The 23,168-nt window shown below is 39.5% G+C and overlaps 1 protein-coding gene across 10 annotated transcripts in view; it reads left to right on the top strand.

The window, feature by feature from the left end:
* Nucleotides 1-6,326: 6,326 nt before the first annotated feature.
* The window catches only part of LOC116257261 (probable nucleoside diphosphate kinase 5), a 46,671-nt gene continuing 29,829 nt past the window's right edge, over nt 6,327-23,168 (top strand). For all 10 annotated transcript variants that reach the window (XR_004173324.2, XR_004173325.2, XM_031633875.2 and 7 more), the window contains exons 1-4: nt 6,327-6,496; nt 13,144-13,368; nt 15,317-15,424; nt 16,133-16,242. Coding sequence is in view for 8 of the 10 variants with exons in the window: in XM_031633875.2 (XP_031489735.1) it covers nt 6,411-6,496; nt 13,144-13,368; nt 15,317-15,424; nt 16,133-16,242 (529 nt within the window). In the remaining 2 variants the exon portion in view is untranslated. The remainder of the gene's footprint in view (nt 6,497-13,143; nt 13,369-15,316; nt 15,425-16,132; nt 16,243-23,168) is intronic.

Genomic DNA, 23,168 nt, shown 5'->3' with positions numbered 1-23,168 from the left:
ATTTCCTCCAACAATTTTGATTGGGTGCTGAAGCTCAGAGGTTGACTTGAAGGTAGAAGAAGGTGGGGGATCGGCTGAGGTATAGTTCAGGATGCGTAATATCGTATTCATGTATCCTACAATTTCACTTCGATGGAGTCTGGCATGGCTATAAGTAAACATGCTTCTCCAATCATTTGATCCCCCCATGATGAATGAATTTCATCTGTTTTGTGTGGTTGTTGTAATGCTCTGGTTTTTTAGTTTTGCTTTTCTTGGGAGTTGAAAAAGCTCTCTCCTCTCTAGGGTGGTTAGTGGTCAGGCTTATTTTTTACCTGTATAAATCATTTTTATTAATAAGATGGGGATTCTACCCCTAGCATACTTTCCCTTGAAAATAAAAGAAGAAGCACATGGTGTTCCCCTATGTCTAGAGTCTGGATAGTTCTTTGCTTTGTTATGCACTTCTATTGCTTACGTTGAGTCTTTGCTTATGCTTGTTCACTTATAAGTGAGCACCCTTTCACTGGTCTAAGTGTCATGTTGGAGATTCTATATTTTGAGTAGCCGACATTTGAATCCTTGTATGCGGCTTCAGCTAACTCTATGTTGGCAAGTTGAGATTATTCTCCTTTCTTACATTTCTTGTGATGTACAAGTTTTTCAAGAGAAGTACATTGCGAGTTTTCTTTATTCACACTCTGCGTTCTTTGTGCACTTTGTTTTCCAAATGATCCTTACGTCTCTTTTGATTGTTTTAAGGTTTTGCCATGCCGCACAAACAAAAGGAGTCAGCTCATGACAACTAGTATTAGAGCCACGTTCGGCTTAATCTGGGGAAGCGGTTGGAGAGTTGGTGTAGAATAACACACCAATGAGTGTTGATCGAAGAGGATGCCCTGACAACTCAATACAATCTGCGAAGTGCCAAGGGCAAGGGAGTGACCCAGTCTGACGAGATGGGCACATCCCACGATCAGGAAAACCTGGCTGAAGTGGTGAACTAGCTGATTGCCGACGTAGCCACTCAGGAGGAAGCGTTGGGCAATGCAGTCGAGTCTTTCGAGGAATTGAGGGACGAAGTGAAGACTGTGCGGGAACAGATGGTCGACCTGATGGCCATAAATAGGTCATTGTTAACACAATGACCACACTGCATGCTGAAGTTAAGGAACTTTAGGCAATGAACTACACACTACAGTGACAAGTTTCTGTAGGTGGAGGTGAAGTTCGACCATCAAGGGTCGACGTTCAACGACAAGCAGAATACAACGGGAATTCAGACAGTCGAGTGATCGACAACTTTTTATTCCAAGTGAAATACTACCTGGACCTGGTGTTGTGGGAGATGACCTCGAGATTAAAACTGTAGTCATGTTACTTGAGGGTGATATTGTTGCCTGGTGGAGAAGAAAACAACTTGACATTCAAAAAGGTATCCGCAAAATAGACACTTTTGATGACTTTCAGCGAGAGTTGTGAAATTACTTCATGCCCTTGAATGCAAGACAACATACTTATCAGATAGTAGGTGAATTGAAACACACAGGATCTTTGCGAGACTATGTGAAGACCTACCAAAGACTTATGTTGGATGTACCTGATAAGTCAAAACAAGATAAACTTCGCTGGTTTATTTTGGGACTTCAGTCTTGGGTACAATCCGAAGTGGAAAGAGGTAATCCAAAGACCATGGAGGATGCTTATGTGACAGCAGAATGTTTGGCCGATATCTAGGCAGGAGCTACACTAACACCTTTAAATCTTTGAAGAAGCCTGACCATGGAGGAAAGAAAGAAGACCGACGGGACCATAAAGGTGAATCATCGACTTAGCACCAAGTCAAGAAAAAACCTTTCTTTCATAAGAACAATAATTACCAAAATAAAGTGGTAACCTATTGGTTCTGCGGACAGAGGCACATAGCAAGCAATGTCCAAAGTGCCTTATAAAAGACAATAGACAATTTAATGTTTCAGTTGCGGAGGTCAATACTGAAGGAGTGCAATCGCACATGGGAGCCGTTCAGATGCTCAATGCTGTGCAGAGTCAAGTAGCATCAAACACGATGGTAAATACAGAACTGACGTACATGGATAATACTCTGAGGGGTAAGTCTACTACGGCCATGGCAGACTCTGAGGCAACACACAACTTCGTTTCAAAAGAAGAGGCGAAGAGATTGGGATTTAAGCTTGAGCCTAGACAAAGAATCTTGAAGACAGTGAACTTTGTTGCCAGACCTATTCTTGGAGAAGCAACAGGTATAACCATCTAAATTGGGAGTCGGGCTGGCACTACAAACTTCTCAGTTGTTCCCTAGACGACTTCGAAGTAATCCTTGGTATGGAGTTTTTCGAGGCCAGAATGTGATGATGTTGCCAAAGTTCAATTCATTAAAATTGATGGGACCAGATTTTACACACACAATACATTGCTATTATGCTAGTGGAAAATCACCTTCCATGTTGTCGACAATGCAACTACAGAAGGGCGTTAGACATTTCTTGTGTCCATCCATGCAGAGGAAGAAGCTAAGTCAATTAGAGTCTCATCAGCCCTAGTTCCTTTGTTGAAAGAGTTTCAGGAAGTAATGCCACCTGAAATGCCAAGGCGATTACCGCCGAGACAGGAAGTTAATCATCAGATTGAACTAGTCCCTGGAGCTAGACCCCCAGCCATGGTTCCTTATCGTATGGGACTGAATGAATTGAAGGAGTTGCGAAAACAACTCGATGAGATGTTGGAGACATGCCTCATCTGGTCGTCTAAGGCACAGTTCGGAGCAGCAATGTTATTCCAAGTAAAGCATGATACTCAAAGCACTTATATGTAGAATACTGTGCATTGAACAAGGTAACAGTAAAAAACAAATACCCGTTACCACTTATTACTATCTTATTTGATCAATTGGGCAATGCATGAATCTTTTCAAAATTGGACATTCGATCGAGTTATTGTCAAGTCAGGATAGTTGAAGGAGATGAACCAAAAACAACTTGTGTTACTTGTTATGGTGTTTATGAACTTCTAGTCATGTCATTCGGGTTGAAAAATGCCCCAACGACCTTTTCAACATTGATAAACAAGATCTTCTAACTGTACCTTGACAAATTCGTGGTAGTCTATCTTGATGGTATTGTGATTTTTAGCGGCAATATGGAAGAACATGTCAGTCATTTGTAGACGGTGTTACAAGTGTTGAAGGAAAATGACGTTATGTGAAAAAGAAGAAGTGTATCTTTGGCCAGCAAGAGATTAGATTTCTCGGCCATGTTTGTTGGGCATGACCAATTGCGAATGGATTTGGGGAATGTCAGAATCGTCCATGAATGGAAGCCACCAACGACAGTGCTTGAATTGCAGTTCTTCCTTGGCTCGACAAATTACTATAGACGGTTCATCAAGGGGTATTCTTTGATTGCTGCTCACCTCACCGACTTGGTCAAGAAGAAAATGACCTGAGTTTGGACACAGTCTTTCCAGGATGCTTTTGAAGGACTGAAGAGAGCTCTTGCGAAAGAGCCCATACATAAGCTGTCTGTCTACTTGAAGCCTTTTGAAGTCCATATTGATGCTTCTGATTTTGCTATTGGTAGAGTATTAATGCAAGAGGGTCATCTGATCACTTATGAGAGTAGGAAGTTAAAGGAAGTAGAAAGGCGCTATACGATGCACAAACGTGAAATGACTACATCCGTACACTACCTTCGCATATGGAGACATTATTTGCTGGGAATTCAGTTCATCGTAAAGACTAACAATGTAGTCACAAGCTACTTCCAGACGCAAAAGAAGTTATCTTCAAAGCAAAATCGTTGGCAGGAATTCTTAGTCGAGTTCAACTTCGCATTGGAATACAAGGCGGGAAAGACCAATGTCGCTGATACGAGACGGAACTTGCGGCAACTCAGGTAGAGTCCTTCAAAGTATAATTGGAGGGTGCTCTCCTCGAGTACATCCGTGAAGGGATGTGACAGGACCCAACGACACAACAATTGGTGGCCTCAGCAGAAACATGGAAGACTTGAAGGTTCTCGCTACGAGACAGACTCCTCCACACCAAAGGCGGACATTCGGGAACTTTTAAAGGAGTGCCATGATACCTTGTGGGCTGGCCATCCAGGGCAAGAGCAGACCTTAGCACTCATTGAACGCAGATATTATTGGCCACAGATGCAGGATAATGTTGAGGCCTATGTGAAGACGTGTCTCATTTGCCAACATGACAAGGGGTCGAACCAGAAACGTGCCACACTCTGAGAACCATTGTCTGTTCCAGAACGCCCATGAGAAAGCCTCTCCATGAATTTCATCATGAGCTTGCCAAAAGTAGATGACTATAACTCTATCCTTGTTGTTGTGGATAGGTTTTCAAAGTATAATACCTTTATCCCAACTTCAAAAAAATGTCATACAGAGAAGACAGTAGAGTTGTTCGTTAAGAACGTAGTCAAGCATTGGGGCATGGTGAAGAAGAGTGTGAGTGGCTACGATGCTTGCTTCACGGGCTAATTTTGGCGTGAAGTATTTTGTTTGTTCGGATCAGGCTTGTTGTTTTCCACTAGTTTTCACTCACAGATAGACGGCTAGATGGAGCGTATCAATGCCTTGTTGGAACAATACTTGCGGCATTTCGTCAGTGCAAACCAGAAAAACTGGGTGAAGCTGCTCGATGTTGCCCAATTTTGCTACAACTTGCAACAGAGTGAGCCTTCTGAGCACAGTCCGTTTGAAATAGCTATGGGACAACAACTGCTGATGCCACACACTTTTGTTGCTCCAGAAAAATGAAGGCTTACATTTGCCTAATAGTTTGTCAAAGACTGGCAGGAACAGACGAATCACGCCAAGGCATTCTTGCATAAGATTGCAAAAAATATGAAAAAGTGGGCTGACAAAGATCGACGACCGGGTGAATTTCGAGTTGGAGACAAAGTCCTCATGAAGCTATATCCTGATCACACTGGTATCTTTTGTGGATGACACCGTGCCCTAATTCGGAAGTACGAAGGGCCATTCACTGTGACCAAGAAAATTGGAAGGTTGGCGTGCAAGCTAGAAAATTGGAAGGTTGGCGTGCAAGCTTGATCTGCTGCCAGACTTTAAGGTGCATCTAGTATTTCACAAATGCAAACTAAAACCATTCTATGCCGATGCCGAGGATCCGGAGCTGAGCTAGCCACAGTGGGAGCCAATCCTACAAAGAGCCCCTATAGGCAAGCATGGGGCCGCCAAACAGTTGGAGCAAATTCTTCAACACAAGATGAACTATATTGGGAGTCGAGGAAATACTTTGTCAAGTGGGCGGATAAAGAACAACCTACCTGGGAGTATGCATTTTAGTTGAAGTCCTCCTACCTCAAAGAAGTTTGTGCCTACCACGATGCCGTTGGCGCTGAGGACGACACATGATTTGGAAGACAGAGCATGCTCTCCTGTGTCTAGAGTATGTATAGTCATTTGCTTTGCTTTGCTATGTACTTCCTCTGCTTACGTTGAGTCTTTGCTTATGCTTGTTCACTTTTAAGGGAATACCCTCCCACCGGTCTAAGTGTCAAGTTATGGATTTTGTGTTTTGGGTGGTCGGCATTTGAATCTTTGTATATAGCTTCGACCGACCCTTTATATGCAAGTTAATTATTCTCCTTTCTTACTTCTCTTGTGATGTACAAGTTTTCCAAGAAAAATACATTGCGAGTTTTCTTTATTCTCACTCTGCGTTCTTTATGCACTTCACTTTTCAAATGATCTTTGCATCCCTTTCGATTGTTTTAAGGCTAACGACATAAGGTTCTTGCCGTGCCTCATGGATCGGAGGAGTCAACCATTAACACTTGGAGCCACTCCATTTATTTATTCAAAGATAGCATGGAAAGAGAAATTTTATGAGCCCTGTAGTCATCCCCCATGTAGAACTCGGTTCAAAATTCGTCGGACATATAAAGATATGCTCCGCATCATGGGCAGAGCCGGCTGACGACTTTAGCCCACTTAAAAAAAAAATTATATGTAAATTTTAAAAAGATTTATTTATTTTATATAAAATGTTTGAAAAATAATATATTTTTATCAAAATTTTAAAATTGTAATTTCGCTCTTTACATAAAAAATTGCATTGAGAACCCTTTGCGTAAGAAACATGCACGACGGCCGAACATCACGACGGCCGAACATATGATTATAACTGGCTTTGGCACTAACGTGACAGGTTATGTATGCCGTGCCAGGGTTAGTAACGAAAATTCTCTTATTGAAATAAAAAAGAAAAAAGAAAAAAAAATTAGGAAATCTAAAAAACGTAAAAAGCTAAAAAATGCATTTCTTTTTCAACAATTTCAAAAATATCATCTTCTTTCGTTTCGTGCCCGCCCTCCGTCTCTCTCTCTCCACCGCCAGAAATAGAATTCCCGCCCTCAATTTGCGGTGGGATGGAGCACCAAGTATCACGGGAAATGAGGATTTCTTGGGTCATCCTTGTCTTCATCCTTCAGCTGACGACCCTCCCCTTACAAAGGTCTCTCTCTCTCTCTCGCCCCCTCTAGATCCTAGAATCTTGTCCTCAACAGCCTCTCGCCACCTTCTTGTTGCTAATTTTTACTAGGCCCAGTAGACCGTGACGAATTGAAAATACCCTGTGCCATTTTCCATTTCCTTTTCGTTTTCCTAGTCATTGCTTTTGAATGGCCAGAAACACTGTCTGCTTTTGAATTTTTGCGGATACTTATGTTAGAAGCATAGAATCATCATCATCAAACCTTGACGACCGTTTTCAACATCGTCATTTCTGTCTTTAATCGCGATCTTTCTTTGGGCCAAAGAAAATTATCCAGATGCTTGGGTAGGATCACAACAGGTCCAGACAGGCTTGATCCAACGGTCGTTACCTCTCGATCCAGTTGTCCTTGACTCTAAGCCGACGCCACGTAAAGAGCCTCGTGAAACCCTCTTGTTTGCAAACATAGATCAGTTTCGTGCGGTATAGCAAATGGTTCCTGCAAACGAACTGTTGTCCATTGTAGGCTACACTATGCTGTTTAGGAGGACGTGCTGATTATTGTGTGTTCCCTCAATTGTTCAGTGTTCACCGCTATCTGTACAATCAAAACACGCACGATGGAGGCACAAAACCAAACCTGAAAGCCGAATGGGAGAAAAGAGAGTAGCATGTTGCGGGGGGAGGGGAGTGAGACAAAAGAATGCTGTTATGAAACTGAATTCAGTAATTAATATGATTCCAATTCTTATCTTTTCTGCTGCCCAACAAATATAATTTTCTACCATATCCTCATGGTTTTAATTCCTGTTCAACTTAAACAATTGATACTGGCTTATAGTGATATTAACTCCAGACCCTATGATTTGGTCTTAGATTTCTTAACGTGAATAGCTCTGAAATTCTAATCAACAGATTCGGGGAGCTTGCTTGTCTTGTTTTGGCCGAATGTTTATAAAATCTGTATGCTGCATAAGGGACATCATATTGAAATTTTGCATGTCATCAGACGCAGATATCCCTTGAACTTTGTAAGATAATCAGATGTGAATTCTTTTATTGAACTGCTTGCACTGGACTATCGAATTATATCCTAACCAATGTGATCCCTATGTGCTGGACCTGCTGGAAAATAATTTACGAAAACCATCACAAACAAAATACGACCAAAATCTCTTTTTTCCTATAGGCACAGTGGGGAGCAGAGTGAACCGTTTGAATACAATTGTGTTTTCGATTTCTATGCTATCATCTCTCATTGTCACCCATAAGTTGACCGGAGCAGTCACATGCCTTGCCTTGGGGCTTGGTATACTAATTATGAGGTACTCGAGGCTCGAAATGCATCTCCAAGAACTTGCTTAGACTTTAAATTTTTAGGTGGTCCTTTGCAATATTTAATAATTAGAAGTTTTCTTTAAACATTTATGTACTTTTTGGTTGATGTTATTTGTAAGTCACTACCGCTGCCCTAATCTCTTTATTAGTGAGTGAGATTAGGGTTAGTTAATAATATGATTTTCTCTCTCTAAGATTGTCGGCCCTAACATGGTATTAGGGCCAGTGGTAGCCACTATTCTCCGCCAGTCTTCTCCTCTCTCTCCCATCTCTTCCTACCTCTTTTCTTCCTCTACCCTTGCTTTCTCTCTTCTCTATGCTGATCGGGAGATGGTGGAGCAGTGTAGAAGGGGAACCTAATCACACGTGAGAGGTATGTGCTATGCCACATAGGTGCGGGGTGCGGGTGCGCCACATCCCAAAAATTTAGGTGCGGGCGGTGCGGCGAAAATATTTATTTGTTATTATATATATATATATATATATATATATATATATAACCACACACATAAGAATTAAGAAATTTAGAGTATACACTATAGTCTATAATACACTCTACGCTACACACTTTATTGATAAATTATATATGAATATTATATATTACATACTTATAAGTTATAATGTATTGTGTATATGAATGTAACATATTAAGCATTAACATGCTTACAAAGTACAAACATTAAACAAGTAAACAAAAACAACAAAACCAGGACAAAACATAGAAATGGAAAAAAAATGTTAAACTCTCATTTTAACGTTAAAAATTTTTTAAATAAAAAAAAGATGAAAATAGGCTTGACGAGGTTTGACGCACCCGACTCTTGTTGATCCGAGTTGGGTGCGAATCCGAGCCGCACCTGCACCCGCACCGTAGTCGTGTCAACACGGGTGCGACAGTCAAATTACAGCGCCTATGTGACTTAGGGTATGTGTGATTAGGTTCCCAATGTGGATGTAGTGAGTGTGAGCAACTGCGTGGGAGTTGCGTTGGCAAGTTTTAAGTCAGATTTGGGCTCTTGGACAGTGGAAGAGTGCCTGTACGTGGACCATATTCTTATCATATATATATATATATATATATATTATATATTGGCTGGCTGTGGAAAAGTGGTTGCAAGTTGGGTGTACTCTTATTAGATTGATTGTCTTTCTTATATGCATATATGGATTCTAGTAAGCAATGGTATAAAGCCTACTACGTGGGAGTTTGCTGAATTGATTTACTGAACAAGTTGATAGTTTTTTTTTTTAAAGTACTTTTATTGATGCTGAAAAATTCTGCTGCCTAAATCCTCTCAAGTTGATTGCTGTGCGATAAGTGCGACCAGATTAAGGTCACATAGTCCAGTCTCGCATTATGGCTGATGTAAGCAAGACAGAGATGCAGTATGAGCATAAGAACACGAGCAATCCCTTTTCTTATGGCTTTATTGTAAAATTAGATGGATCTAATTATGAGATTTGGTCTCGTGTTTTATGATGTTTGTGATTGTACATAAGAAGGAGCATGTTATAGAAGAAAATGAGCCTGTAATGAAGAGTGGAAAATATAGTACATGGAATGAAGATAATAATATTGTCATGTCATAAATCATGAATAGTGTGCAACCCACAAATTACCTCTACTATTGCATACTATATCTTTGCCAAATAGATGTGAGATTTCTTGAAACTTACTCTAATGACAAAAATATTAGCAAGGTCTTGCAAGTGGAGGAGAAATTACTTAATTTGCGATAGGGTGATCAAAGTCTTACTCAGTATTTTGCTTCTCTCAAGTCAATCTATGAAAGACTGAAACCTCTACGTCCTCCATGTCCCATGTGCCACAAAGCTCATGGTAAACAGTCTATGGTGGCAAAGTTTCTATAGGGCTCTCTCCCAATATGCAATAGCACGCAGATGTGGACTGAAGCAAAAATGCCTAACCTAGCTGAGGCTTACAACAGACTCAGCCGTTTTCTTAGGCTTCCACTGATGTTCCTACCTCTACCTTAATGACTTCAGGAGGCTGTGGGGGTAGTTTCTCCAGGAGGAGGGGCATAGGCCAAGGGTCAGGAGGAGGTCGTGGAAGATTCTAGTACGCCTACTGCGGGAAAATAGGGCATTTGAAATAAAAATGTTGGGATAAGCATGCTTGTCCTTCCGCTACATCCCTAGGTAGAGGTGTTGCATCTAAGTAGGGCAAGGATTCATTAAAGTCTTCTAATTTAACACATATCTCATGTCCATCTTACAAACTGTTGGTGTATTCATCCATGCTCTCTAGTGATTGACAACCAATCCTTGTCTCTTAGTTATGTAAAGATCAAGGGGCCAAGGTTCGTTCCCTCCCCTTGCCCTCAGGATTTAATGTCACGTTGGCTTATACAGAGGGTTGACACCCATGGCAAGTGAACTAGGGAGTGGCCTTTTACTAGTTGCTGGTCTGACCAGCTAAGCCAAAGCTCTGAGGATTTTGTTTCTTAGTTAACAATTTCATATTGGTCCTCAAGATAAAATTACTAATAAAGTTTGTTCCATTATAGAATAGCATAACTACCTTTAACAAGAGGAACAAAACAGTAACATAAGTGAGACAATATAAAAACTATAATATAACCCGTTTCTTTCGACATCATAACTATAGTTGAAAGTTGATGCAGGGTTAAGCTGCTGACTTTGATTAAATTAAAGGAAAAAAAAACGGATTTATGTTAGAATGTAAGTGATAGAAAACTCATACTTTTTCTATTATTTCTTATGTATGTTCTAGTTCCTGAGCTTTTCTTGGGAAGAACAAGCCTTCTAGTTAATATGCAAGAAAAACTAATCTTTATTGAGGCAAACCTATCTCATCGATAAAAACCTGAGAAAATTATGTGGCAATACAAACATATTGATCTTTATGTACTCCCCTTGAAAGATTGATCCCCATCTTTTGCTCAGATTCTAAATAATCTTTGAAGTTAGCTATAATTTAGTAAGTGCCTACTTTTTAGCAAGAAAACATAAATATGCTAAACGGAACAAAAAAGAGAGTTAACTGGATTAAAAATGACTATGAATATTTCAAATCCATTTTCCTGAGAACTTGACTAAGGTAAGTGGCTCACCAGTTTGAGCAACAAAAAAGGTGGATCTCTCTTACAAGTTAAATGTTAGAAATAGATCTGTAATTGCAATTAAATACTGTAGTTGTTAAGCAGTTACAAGTTAAGAATGCGTTTACAAAAGTTTGACATGAAATAGTTGAACACACTCTCTATCTTTTTTTCTCTCTTTCCCCCCTCTCCCTCATGGTGAAAACTGGCTAACTTATGTGGGATTCATACCAAACATGTTAGGTACATGTAGAGTACAACTTTGTTTGTTTTGTAAAGATCTTGGTTTTGTCAGTCAAGTGTCCAATGATTTTCTGAATATGGGTCTCAATGACATGAAATGCTTTAGAAATTAGAACTTTATTATATTCAAAATGTATGTTAATGTACTGAACATGTGATGTGATAACATTTTGATCCAAATATACATCAGATGTATTTTAGAAGTTCAACTTTAATTTAGGTTTGAAATGTTATAACCAACAAACCCAGAACTGTACGAGTGTTTGCTAATATTTTGGTTTAAGGTATTCTAACATCAAAACGTGGATTTGAAACTTTGTAGTTTGCACTTATGAAATGGGAACCCAGATCAGCCAGGCAGCTGGCTCGTTCATATTCTTTTCTTTGAACTTCTATTCTCCTGTTTGTTTTAGTTTTTTTTCAACTTAGATGTGAAAATAATGTGATGGAGAAAGCGTGAAAAAGAGAAAGAGAGAACTGGACAGAACAACTTAACTTTATTGATCCTTTGGATGAGATATATAGAGTACAGAAAAGTTATCGCTACAAGATTTTTTGGTAACAAATATGATCTCCAAAAAATACAAAATAATGCACGGCTCAGCTATTTCTTTCCATGTGTGCGATAATCCTTATCCTTCCAAAACAACTTCTTTCCTAATCTCTTAACCACGGAGGATATAGCCCATTTACGCGTAACAGCTCTTCTATGCAAATCTGATAATAGAAACAGATCTGTTGATAACAGAAACTGATCTGATATTTTGTAACCTTTATTCTTGACATTATACAACTCATACAGGCTTTATATGAATTAGTTCCAAAAAATGTATGATTTGATGATTTCCTAATTGGATTAGCTGCGCCATCTTGATCAACAAATTTTGTGAAACATGTTAGTCTTACTTTAGCGGCATGTTTATAAAATTTCTGGCCTGCAAAAAAGGATATATATAGTGTATGCAGCATACAGATTTTATAGACATTCTGCTAAAACAACTTCCTGTTCTGGTTAATGAGTCTAAGACCAAATGACAGGTTCTGAGAATCTGAGTCAATCTCATTATTAAGAAAACCAATTGAAGCCAGCAACACACATGCAGACACATGTATGTGTGTGCACACTTGTGGTGTATGGAGAGCGAGAAGGGAGGGAGAAAGAGAGATGCCTACTCAGATGTGCATGCTGAAACTGACAAAATCTCCATATGTAATGTCTAAATATTTTCATGCTATGAATGGACCAGTTGCTAAGTATAAATATTTGACTGATGTTCTTGTATGAAAATTATGATGTTTGTTTATCAAAAAATTTATGAAAATTGTAAGCTACTGGTTTTCAATCTCTACAGAAACTTTATATGTGCATTTTGATGAACCAATCTAAGTATTGGCTCTTACAAAATCAATCATGTAAATAACATCCATGCAGTTACTTATGGAAAAAAGAATAAAATTATCCCATGTTTCTGTGTTTGGACCGAATTTCTATATCACAATGTTTAAAGTTCAATGAATCTGTCTGCTTTTATTTGTATGAAGGAGTTGGTAAACATCTTTACTAGATGTGGCAAGTGTAAAATAGGTTTCTTATGTGCACTCTCTTTTTCCTATAGAAGTTCTGTTTTTGTTGGGATTCTATACGTTTTTGGCATTCCTTATAGTCTTGTCTTTCAGAACTTTAATATCTTAACTTCAGTATATGAATACTTGATATTAGTTGAGAAATGTAACCTTCAAATTAGATGTTATAGAAACACTTCTCTGCCATATTTCAAAGAAAAGACATGGTTGTTACACTGCACTGTCAGGTTGAAAACAAATAAAAGAATGGGACCACAATATTGGTCTTCTAATTTATACTTTCAAGTATTTACTAGTTAGTTACTGTTTTGTTATAATTTTATGATTCTTAAAATCCTTTTAATTGATTCCAAGTTTCCTTTTTGTTTGAGTTTTAGAGTATGACAGAACCCTCCCTTTTTTAAATTTCTGTTGCTTCAGTTGGATTTGTGCTGCAAGTACAAAAGCAGAAAGGACATTGGCAATGATAAAGCCTGATGGTGTAGTTAACAAGTATGCAGATACAATTAAGAAGATTATTATGGAATCAGGATTTGACATTGTTAGAGAGATGATGGTGCAATTGGATGAGAGCAATGCGACCATCTTTTATACTGAGCATTCTCATAAGAGTTTCTTTCCAGACCTCGTTAAATACATGACTAGGTAATGTCTTTTCTATAACATTGTCTTTTTGGTGTGCTCTCTGTATTATGACTTTCCTTTCCTGAGTTGACGTCCACATGTATATTTCGATGAACTGAGTAAGTGAAAAGTCCTGTGCTTAATCCATGTGGTAACTTGTTCTTGAAAATGTTTAAAAGAACTTAAGTGCATGATATACAAAAGGTTAATGTCCTCTATTTGTCTCCCTCTTTCTTTCTTTCTATATATATGTGTGTGTGTGTGTATATATATATATATATCATTTTGCTTTTTTAAAGTTAGATTGCAACACGTTTTGAAGCTGATTTTTTTTTTTTTAAAAATCATCATTTTGATTTTCGTAGTACAAAACTATAAGTTCACTCTATTTCATCTCAAAATTTAGTATATTCTAGCAATTCATGCGTGAAGTGCATGTACATTGCTGAAATCAGACCATCTTTCATGGGAACTAGTTTAAAACTTCAAATTTTACGCACGTGAAATATTAATTTTCAGCCACAAAGTGGCTATTTTTCATAGAACAAGGAAAAGTTCTAATTCTATTCAATTGGTACTCTAAAACACTTTAGGGGCTGTTGATTTCATTTATCAATTTTCAGATTTGCATAGGATCAATCAAGATCTAAAAATATTGCAAAATCATATTTAAGAATCCAACTTTAATCTCCTCTGAAGGAGAAGATCAAAAATGCTGAAATCGCCCAAGGGAGGGACAAATCTTTTGGCATAAAAATTTGAACTCCAATTTGGTTTTAGAAAATAAAAGGTTTCTAAAACTTCATGTCTAAGTCCAACATGAATAAGAGCATGCTCTCAAGAAACACATGTCTTTTGCTGATTTGGATGCTTAACTTATAGGAAGTCGAGCAAAATTTCATCATTCTCTAAGAATCAAACTTTCATAGAGCCAACATTTGTTATTTTCAACCATTTAAATCAGTATAAAATTTGATCTTATGGCAATTTTGAGGCAAAGTGGGTATATATATATATATATATATATATATATATATATATATATATATATATATATATATATACATATATATACATGTCTTTATATATATATATATATATATACACATGTCTTTATATAATATATATATTGATGGTTCACTTCCTAGCCTCGTCGAGCAATTTTGACACCTTTACCATCTCAGTGTTGCCTAATAGGAGCAGAAATTCTCAGATTGACTTCAATATTCTTTTTAGGAAACTGAATATGTGAGACATTGACCACATTTTGTGGAATTAAAATTATATATAGCAGCTATATTCACAAAAGGACTTCCCAATGCAGCATGACTACTTGAGCAAGTTGCATATGGTAGGAACTCATGTGCAACTTGAAGGGAGTATTAGCAAGGATCGACGTACCATTTTCTTTATTGTTTTTATATGTATGAATGGCATATCTTGATGCTTTAATCCTTGTTGGGCTTCAGTGCAGAAGTAAATGCAAAGAGGATGGTAGCTTCATAAGTAAATGACCTCCAACCTTTCACTTCACCTTCTTTCTTTCTCTTGAACACCTATAAATCTCAGCTGCTGCACACAAATTTTCAACTTCGTCCATTTCCTCAATGACCAGTTGTCATATGATTTAGTTGGCTACTCCTTCATATTTGATTGGCATCTAAGATAAGCTGTGTTTCAGGAATATCATTTTAGTATGATGACATTTTTGTTCCACTTTTTGACTGAATATGCCAGTTGCACAGTTCTTATTTCCCCTTGGCTTTGATAACTTGCTTCTGTATGATTAGCACTCGCAAAGCGAAATCTTGAACAAAGTTTAGGAAATTCTGATCATTAACGTCATACCTGTTATAAAAAATGGAACCTCCATTGGATTTTTTTCCTCCCAAAGTGATCATATTTGTTTAGCATTTTAATTTTTTAACAATGCACTTTTTGATTCATGTACTAATTCTTTTGTTTTTAGTGGTCCAGTGTATGTCATGGTCTTGGAAAAGGTGAATGCCATTTCTGAATGGCGTAATCTGATTGGTCCTACGGATGCAAGGAAAGCTCGGATTTCTCATCCTTCAAGGCATGCTTTATGTTTTTACTTTTTAGCAGTTCAGTATGGTCGGTGCTTAATTTTGTTTCATGGTAGTCAATGCACACTGCCTAGCAACCTTATTGAGTGTTATAGGAAATGATCTACTCTCTATTAATTGTTATTTTTTTCAGGTGAAGTATTCATCTTCTGAATTCCTGGCAACATCTAGGTCAAGACTGACATGATGAGATAGTTACTTTTGCTTAATTTGTTTTTTGTTGGCTGCTAACAGAAAAACATCAAACATTTCCTCAAGATTGTTTCTGGCTTTCGCTTCCACTAGTTTCTTTTAACAACCATATGTTATGCATCCTTTATTTATAGTCAAACCATTTTCTGCCTGTTCCTGATGCCATCCATAAAAAATATATGGATGTGTGGCAACCTTAGGATTCCCAGCTCTTTTATTTGATTTGGGCACAAATTTTTATGTCTTTCATCCTGAACAGCCTTGTGGGCAGTTGAGACTTGCATGGATGAACATGCTTCCTTATCTGGTTTTGATCATCAACTATGTCGAAAGAAATCACATATTTGAAAAAGTTTCCCATACTCAGTTCTTGTCATGCCTCTCTTTTGTACATTTTGTTAGCATGACAAATTTATTACAGTTTGTCCTGAAGTCGTTTTCTCTCTGGCTCGAAGCTTTTTTTTTTTTTTAAATTTCATCATCTAAATGTTTATTCTAATTTTCAGCATTCGAGCCATGTGTGGGGTTGATTTACAAAGGAATTGTGTTCATGGTTCAGATACACATGAATCTGCTATTCGTGAAATCATCTTTTTCTTTGGAGATCTCTTGGCAGGTCAGCTTCCATTCTTCTACAAATTTAAGTCCAAATCAAACTCTTTAACTTTGTTATGTGTACGAGATTGGCTGCAGATACAAAGTGTCAACATTGTCATGCCATAGAACTAGTGCTTGTCAAGTAGAAAATCCAAGCTTAAGTTAGTAAATGAATTTGGAGGTGAACACTGTTCAAACTGTGATTATACATGGATGTATTTCTTCTTATTTGTATTTTTTTTCTTTTTGTGTATTTCTTCCTTTTGTATTTTTATTTTTTGTTTTTGTTTCAGCTGAAATCTCAGCTAAACCAGCCACTGGACTCTCCAATGACACTCTTTCTTCTTTATATGTTGTAATTCGTATCTTTTATATGTTGTTGCTCTTTAAGACCAATTTGCACAGTTTAAATGATTGTTTGCCGTGCTTCAGCCTGAGTGTTTTGTGTATTGGCTGTGGAAAATATTGATTTGTATCTATATCTTGCTCTTATTCAGTGAGATTTCTTGTATTTGGTGTTGGAGATACAGATTTGCATCTTTATCTTATTTCCTCACATGGTATCAGAGGTAGGTTTTGTGTGATTTTCCTCCATTTCGGGTTGAGAAGTCTGATGTGAAGGAACTCATCTTTATGCTGAAGCAAGTTGCTGTTCGTTGGCTGAGTAGTTACTGTACCAATCACTTATGCAAGTGTTACAGGGTTTTCTTTACTCCACCATCTAGGCAGCGTGAAGATTGATGATTTTGTAGCTGATTGGTAGGTTGTGTGGATCTTTTAAGTGGCAACTCCAGCATCACATTTGGGTGTGTTATGTTGAATTAGAAGAGTTTATGTTTCTAGGTGGTTCTTTGCAATATTTAATAGTTAGGAGGTCTCTTTAAACATTCCTCTATTTTTTGTTCATGTACTTTGTAAATCTCTCTTCAACCCTAATCTCTTTATTATGGAGATTAGGGTTAGTGAATGAAAGTACGTTTTCTCTCTCTAAGGCTGCCGGCTGTAACATGGTATCAGAGCCGGCGATCTCCACCCTTCTCCGCCGGCGGCTGTCGTGATTTTCCGGCGACCCCTTCTCCTCTTCCTCTCCCATCTCTTCCCACTTCTTCTCTTCCTCTGTCCTTCCTTTCTCTCTTCTCTCTGCTGATCGAAAGATAGTGAAGCAGCGTGAAAGGGGAACCTAATCACATGTGAGAGGCATTTGTGATTAGGTCCCCAACGTGGATGTAGTGGAGCGTAAGCAACTGCGTGGGAGTTGCAGTGGAAAGTTCTAAGTTAGATCTAGCTTCGTGGATGAATAGCAGCACATGGACTCCATTATTATTCAGATCTAGGCTAATGGGAAAGTAGCTGCATGTGGATTCAGTTCAGATCTGGGCTCGTGGAAGATTAAATGCACGTGGACCATATTCTTATTATATTTTTTGATGACTGTGGAAAAGTGGCTGCAAGTGGAGTAGCTTAGTAGCTACATGTGGATTCAGTTCAGATCTGGGCTCGTGGAAGATTAAATGCACATGGACCATATTCTTATCATATTTTTTGATGACTGTGGAAAAGTGGCTGCAAGTGGAGTAGCTGCACATTGGGTATATTTTTTTTATCAGATTGAATGTCTGTTTTATAATCTGGTGGACTGATTTGGAACAACAAAGTTTTTTTATATGCATATGTGGATACGTAGAAGCTTGGTGGACTGTTTTGAACAGCAAGTTCATATATTCCTGTTCAGTTATTGATTGTTGTGATTGGTGGACTGATTTGAACAACAAAGTTTTTTTATATGCATATGTGGATACGTAGAAGCCTGGTGGCCTGTTTTGAACAAGAAATTCATATATTCTTGTTCCTTTATTGATTGTTGTGATTGGTGGACTGATTTACTGAGCAGCAAGTTCACAGAAATTCTTGTTAAGGACTGCTTTTGGTGCGAGAATATATATATATATATATATATATATATATATATATATATATATATATATATATCTGCTGCCTAAATTTTCTCGGGTTGATTGCTGCACGCTATACTCTTGATTGTATCATAGTGCAACCAGATTAAGATCACATTGTCAAGTCGTGCACTATGGCCGCTGAAGGCAAGACAGAGACATAGTATGAGCATAAGAACACAGACAATCTCTTTTCTTATGGCTCTACTGTAAAGTCAGATGCTCCTAAGTTGGAAGACAGATGTTGGGATAAGCTTGGTCGTCCTTCCGCTATACCCCTAGGAAATGGTGTTGCATCTAAGCAGGGCAAAAATTCATTACAGTCTCCTATTGGATCTATCCAGGCAGCTTCATCAGTAGTAGAGGGGTCTTTACCTTCTTCCAATCTTGAGACTGTGACTGTGAATATCAACAAGTCAGAGTATGAGGAGTTCTTAGCACACAGATCTACTCAACCGTCGGCCTCTACAGTTATGATAGACAGTGCTATGTCCGTTGATACTGCTCCACATGATACAAGTACTACTTGGATTATTGATTCAGGAGCATCGAGACACTATTGTAGTAGGCCTTCTATGTTTATCGTGCTACACTCATTACCTCAGACACGTCATGTGAGACTTGCAGATGGTAGATGGTCTCCTATTATGGGTTATGGAGATATTAAGATTTCTCAGTCTATGACAATTCCTAATGTGTTATATGCTCCTAAGTTTTCCACTAATCTTTTATCAGTTGGACAATTGATTAATGATTTACATTGTCGTGTTACATTTGACTCTGGTGTATGTTCATTTCAGGACTTGCAAACTGGGAAGACGATTGGTGGAGGCTATGAGAAAGGGGGCATCTACTTCCTTTTTTATTCTGTGGGTATTGCAGCCGTCTCGACTTTTTCATTGTCCTCCTCCTTCCAGTGGCATCTCAGACTTGGTCATCCATCTATCTCCAAGCTCCATCACCTACTTTCTCATCTATCAGTTCCAGAGTCGTTCCAGTGTGAGGCCTGTCAACTTGGCAAGCACACCCGTAGCAGTTATTCATTGAGTTTTAGTCTGTCCAGTTGTGGACTATTTGATCTTCTTCATGTTGATGTGTGGGGTCCTAGCAGAGTTGCTAGTAGGTTTAGATTTCGTTATTTCCTCGTCATTGTTGATGATTATTCTCGAGTCACTTGGGTTTTTCTTTTGAAAGAAAGGTCTGAGGTCATATGTACTCTCAAGAACCTTATTATTGAAATAAAGACCCAGTTTGGTATTCTTGTTAAAAGCGTTCGCAATGATAATGCTCTTGAGTTCAAGGCATCTACCTTAATGAAATTTTACTCTGATAATGACATTTCTCCTCAGTTTACTTGTCCCCATACCTCCCAGCAAAATGGAGTAGCTGAACGGAAACATCGCCAACTTTTAAATGTGGCACGCTCCCTAATGCTTCATACTAATCTACCTGCATATTTTTGGGGAGATGCCATCCTCACTGCCTGTTACTTGACCAACCGTTTACCCTCATCCTCCATTGACAACAAGGTTCCCATTAAACTTGTGTATTCACAACGATCCTTGTTTCCAGTAGCTCCTAAAGTATTTGGTTGTACATGCTTCGTTCACATACTTGGACCCACAAGTGATAAATTGGGTGCCCAAGCCATTAAGTGTATCTTTATTGGTTACTCCAGAAATCATAAAGGTTACAAATGCTTTGACCCCTTGACTCAAAAGGAGTATATCAGTGCGGATGTGACATTTTTTGAGTCTCAGCCTTATTATAGTTCCTCACCTACCTCTACTGTGATGCCATTGTCTTCTTACCCACTACCTATTTCTCCTATTCCTTTGGAGTCATTCCCTTACGAGTCTACTTTTGGGGATTCTCCCGTTGTAGAGTTCAAGTTTTGTGATCCTCCATTGGTCTACACACATCGACATGACCCTTCTCATGATCCTTCCCCAACCGCTTCTCAGGAGGTAAGTACATCTGAAGTGAGTGTACCTAGTCCATCTAATCTCTGTCAGGATTTACCTATTGCTCTTCGCAAAGGCAAGCGACGATGTACTCTGCATCCTATATCTCATTTTGTTTCTACTGACGGTGTTGGTAAAAGTATGCAACAGTTTATTCAAGCTCTGGCGGCCCATGCAGTTCATACTTGTCACCAACAGGCCTTATTAGATACCCAATGGGGACAAACTATGCAAGATGGGATGGATGCATTAGTTCAGCGAGACACTTGGGAACTTGTTGATCATTCTCCTGGTTGTGACATTGTTGGCTCTAAGTGGGTATTCACAGTGAAATATAATTCTGATGGTTCTATGGAAAGATACAAAGCTCGGTTGGTTGCTAAGGGCTACACGCAGACTTACGGGGTTGATTTCTTCGAGACTTTCTCTCCTGTTGCTCGGTTGGGGACCATTCGTCTTATCATCTCTGTGGCTGTACACCATGACTGGCACCTGTATCAGCTTGATGTCAAAAATGTTTTTTTGTACGGTGATCTCGATGAGACTGTCTATATGCAACAACTACCAGGGTTTGAACGATAGGGGGAGTGTGGAAAAGTGTGCAAACTGAAGAAAGCTATTTATGGACTCAAGCAGAGTCCTCGTGCGCGGTTTCACAAGTTCTTTGAGGTAGTCTCAAAGTGTGGCTTTGCGAGATCCCCTTTTGATCATTCTCTGCTTATCAAGAAGAATTCCAAGGGTATGACCGTTCTAGTGGTTTATGTTGATGATATTATCCTGACAGGTGACTCCGATCAAGAAATTTTTGATACAAAGTTGTTCCTTCAAAAACACTTTGTGACGAAAGATCTTGGTCAATTACGATATTTCTTGGGAATAGAGGTGGCTCGCAATAGGGAAGGTGTAGTTCTCTCTCAACGAAAGTATGTTCTGGATTTATTGCAAGACACCGGGATGCCATGAGCTAAACCGGCCAATCTACCTATGAATCCACGCATACATCTTCATGATGACCAATCAGAATTAGTCGATTCTCGATCATACAGGTCTCTTATTGGAAAGCTCCTCTATGTTACTGTGACCAGACCAGTCATTAGCTTTGCAGTGGAAAAATTAAGTCAATTTATGGAAAAACCTAGGAAAGTTCATTGGGATGCTGCCTTGATGGTGGTCAAATATCTGAAATCGTCTCCTGGCAAATACCTTTTGTTCACAAAAGGCAAGACCCTAGAAATGGAAGCCTATAGTGATGCTGACTATGCTGGCTCAGTGGAAGACATGAAATCTATCACAAGATTCTGTGTATTTGTGGGAGGCAACCTTATATCTTGGAGAAGCAAAAAGCAAAGTGTGGTGTCAAGATCTAGTGCAGAATCTGAATACAGAGCTATGACTCAAACTGCCGCTGAAATGACTTGGGCTAAATCCATGCTATCTAGCCTAAGTGTGTCGATTCCGCTTCTCATGAAGATGTATTGTGATAATCGAGCAACCACATACATTGCGAATAATCCAGTTTTTTATGAGAGAACTAAATATATTGAAGTGGACTGCCATTACATTCAGGATCTCGTTCAAGGAGGAACCATAACCACTGTTAAAATATATTGTAATGGGGAATCGGGTCCATATCTGGACCCGGTCTATGGGGCACGGGTACCGAGGCTGGCTCGGTACCCTAGGCGGCACTCTTTCTCTCCCTCCTATATATTCTTCACTTACGTGTAATTGTTGAGTTAAGTGAATATTATTTTCTCTCTCCTAGGGTTGCGGTTTGCCCCTAGGTCAGAGCTTCCCCGTGGTTTTTCACATCTTTCAGAGGTTTTCCACGTATATCGTGTGTTCTTTCTCTGCTCTCTCCTTGTGGTTCGTGTTTCTACATGGTATCAGCGCCAACGCGTGTGAGATCTTTGGTGTGCGAGTAGTGTTTTCCGTCGTCTAGGTACGCCTCCGTCGTCTAGGTACGCCTCCGCCGTCCAGCGTTGCCGCCGCTGTCACTGTTCCCAGCGCTGCCGCCGTCCAGCGCCGCCGCCGTCCAGCGCCGCCGCCGTCCAGGTACGCCACCGCCGTCCAGCGTCGCCGCCATCCAGCGCTGCCGCCGTCCAGCGCTGCCGCCGTCGCTGTTCCCAGCGCCGCCGCCGTTCCTGCGTTTTTTTTCTCAGCGCCGCAGCCGGCTGTGATTTTCCCGCCGCCGTGGGTTGTGACTCTTCCGCCGTCGGTTGTGACCTTCTTTGGTGATTGAGATGGCTGACGCGATGCTCCCCAAGATTGATGATGCCCTGGACACGGGCAGCAATACCAAGAGTGAGAACTTGCCTGTTCATGTCACCTCCATCCGGCTGAACAATGATAACTATCTCTCGTGGTCTGCTGCCCTAGAAATCAGAATAACCAGTCGTGGTCGCTTGCACTATATCACTGGGGAGAAACCTGCACCTTCTAAAACTGATTCGCAATGGCCGACCTGGGCGTTGGAAGATAGTCAGGTTAAAGTATGGATTATTAGTTCGGTTTCCGCAGATATTCAGCCTTTGATCTTGCGTAAATCGACTGCATATGATATGTGGACTGTTCTTGCACGGATGTATGGTCGTAAGAAGCGTGTTTTACGTGCATATCAAATCAAACGTAGCATATATGCTCTTAAACAGGGTGATTTATCTGTTGCCTCCTTCTATGCCGCCCTGAAGACTAAATGGGAGGAACTCGATTATCATGTTTAATTATGACTGGAAATGTGGTTTAGATCATGCCTTGTATTGGGAAAAGGAATGGATGGACCGCACCTTTATCTTCTTTGGAGGCCTGCGTGATGAGTTTGAATCCATTCGGAGCCAAATTCTTAACTGTGATGAGATTCCTGGGATCGAAGAAGTGTATGCTCGTGTTGAGTCTGAGGAACAACGGCGCCAGATTATGCATATTGACTCCAGTCAGGGGAGTTCTCCAGCAGCCTTTGTGAGCCATACTTCAGGGACAGGGCAGCGTCCTACTCGACGGTGCAGCCATTGCAACAAAGTGGGCCATTC

Source organism: Nymphaea colorata, chromosome 7, assembly GCF_008831285.2.
Source record: "Nymphaea colorata isolate Beijing-Zhang1983 chromosome 7, ASM883128v2, whole genome shotgun sequence".
Lineage (NCBI taxonomy): Eukaryota > Viridiplantae > Streptophyta > Magnoliopsida > Nymphaeales > Nymphaeaceae > Nymphaea > Nymphaea colorata.
The sequence above is the reverse complement of the archived record's forward strand: the minus strand, read 5'-3'. Positions and strand labels throughout refer to the sequence as shown.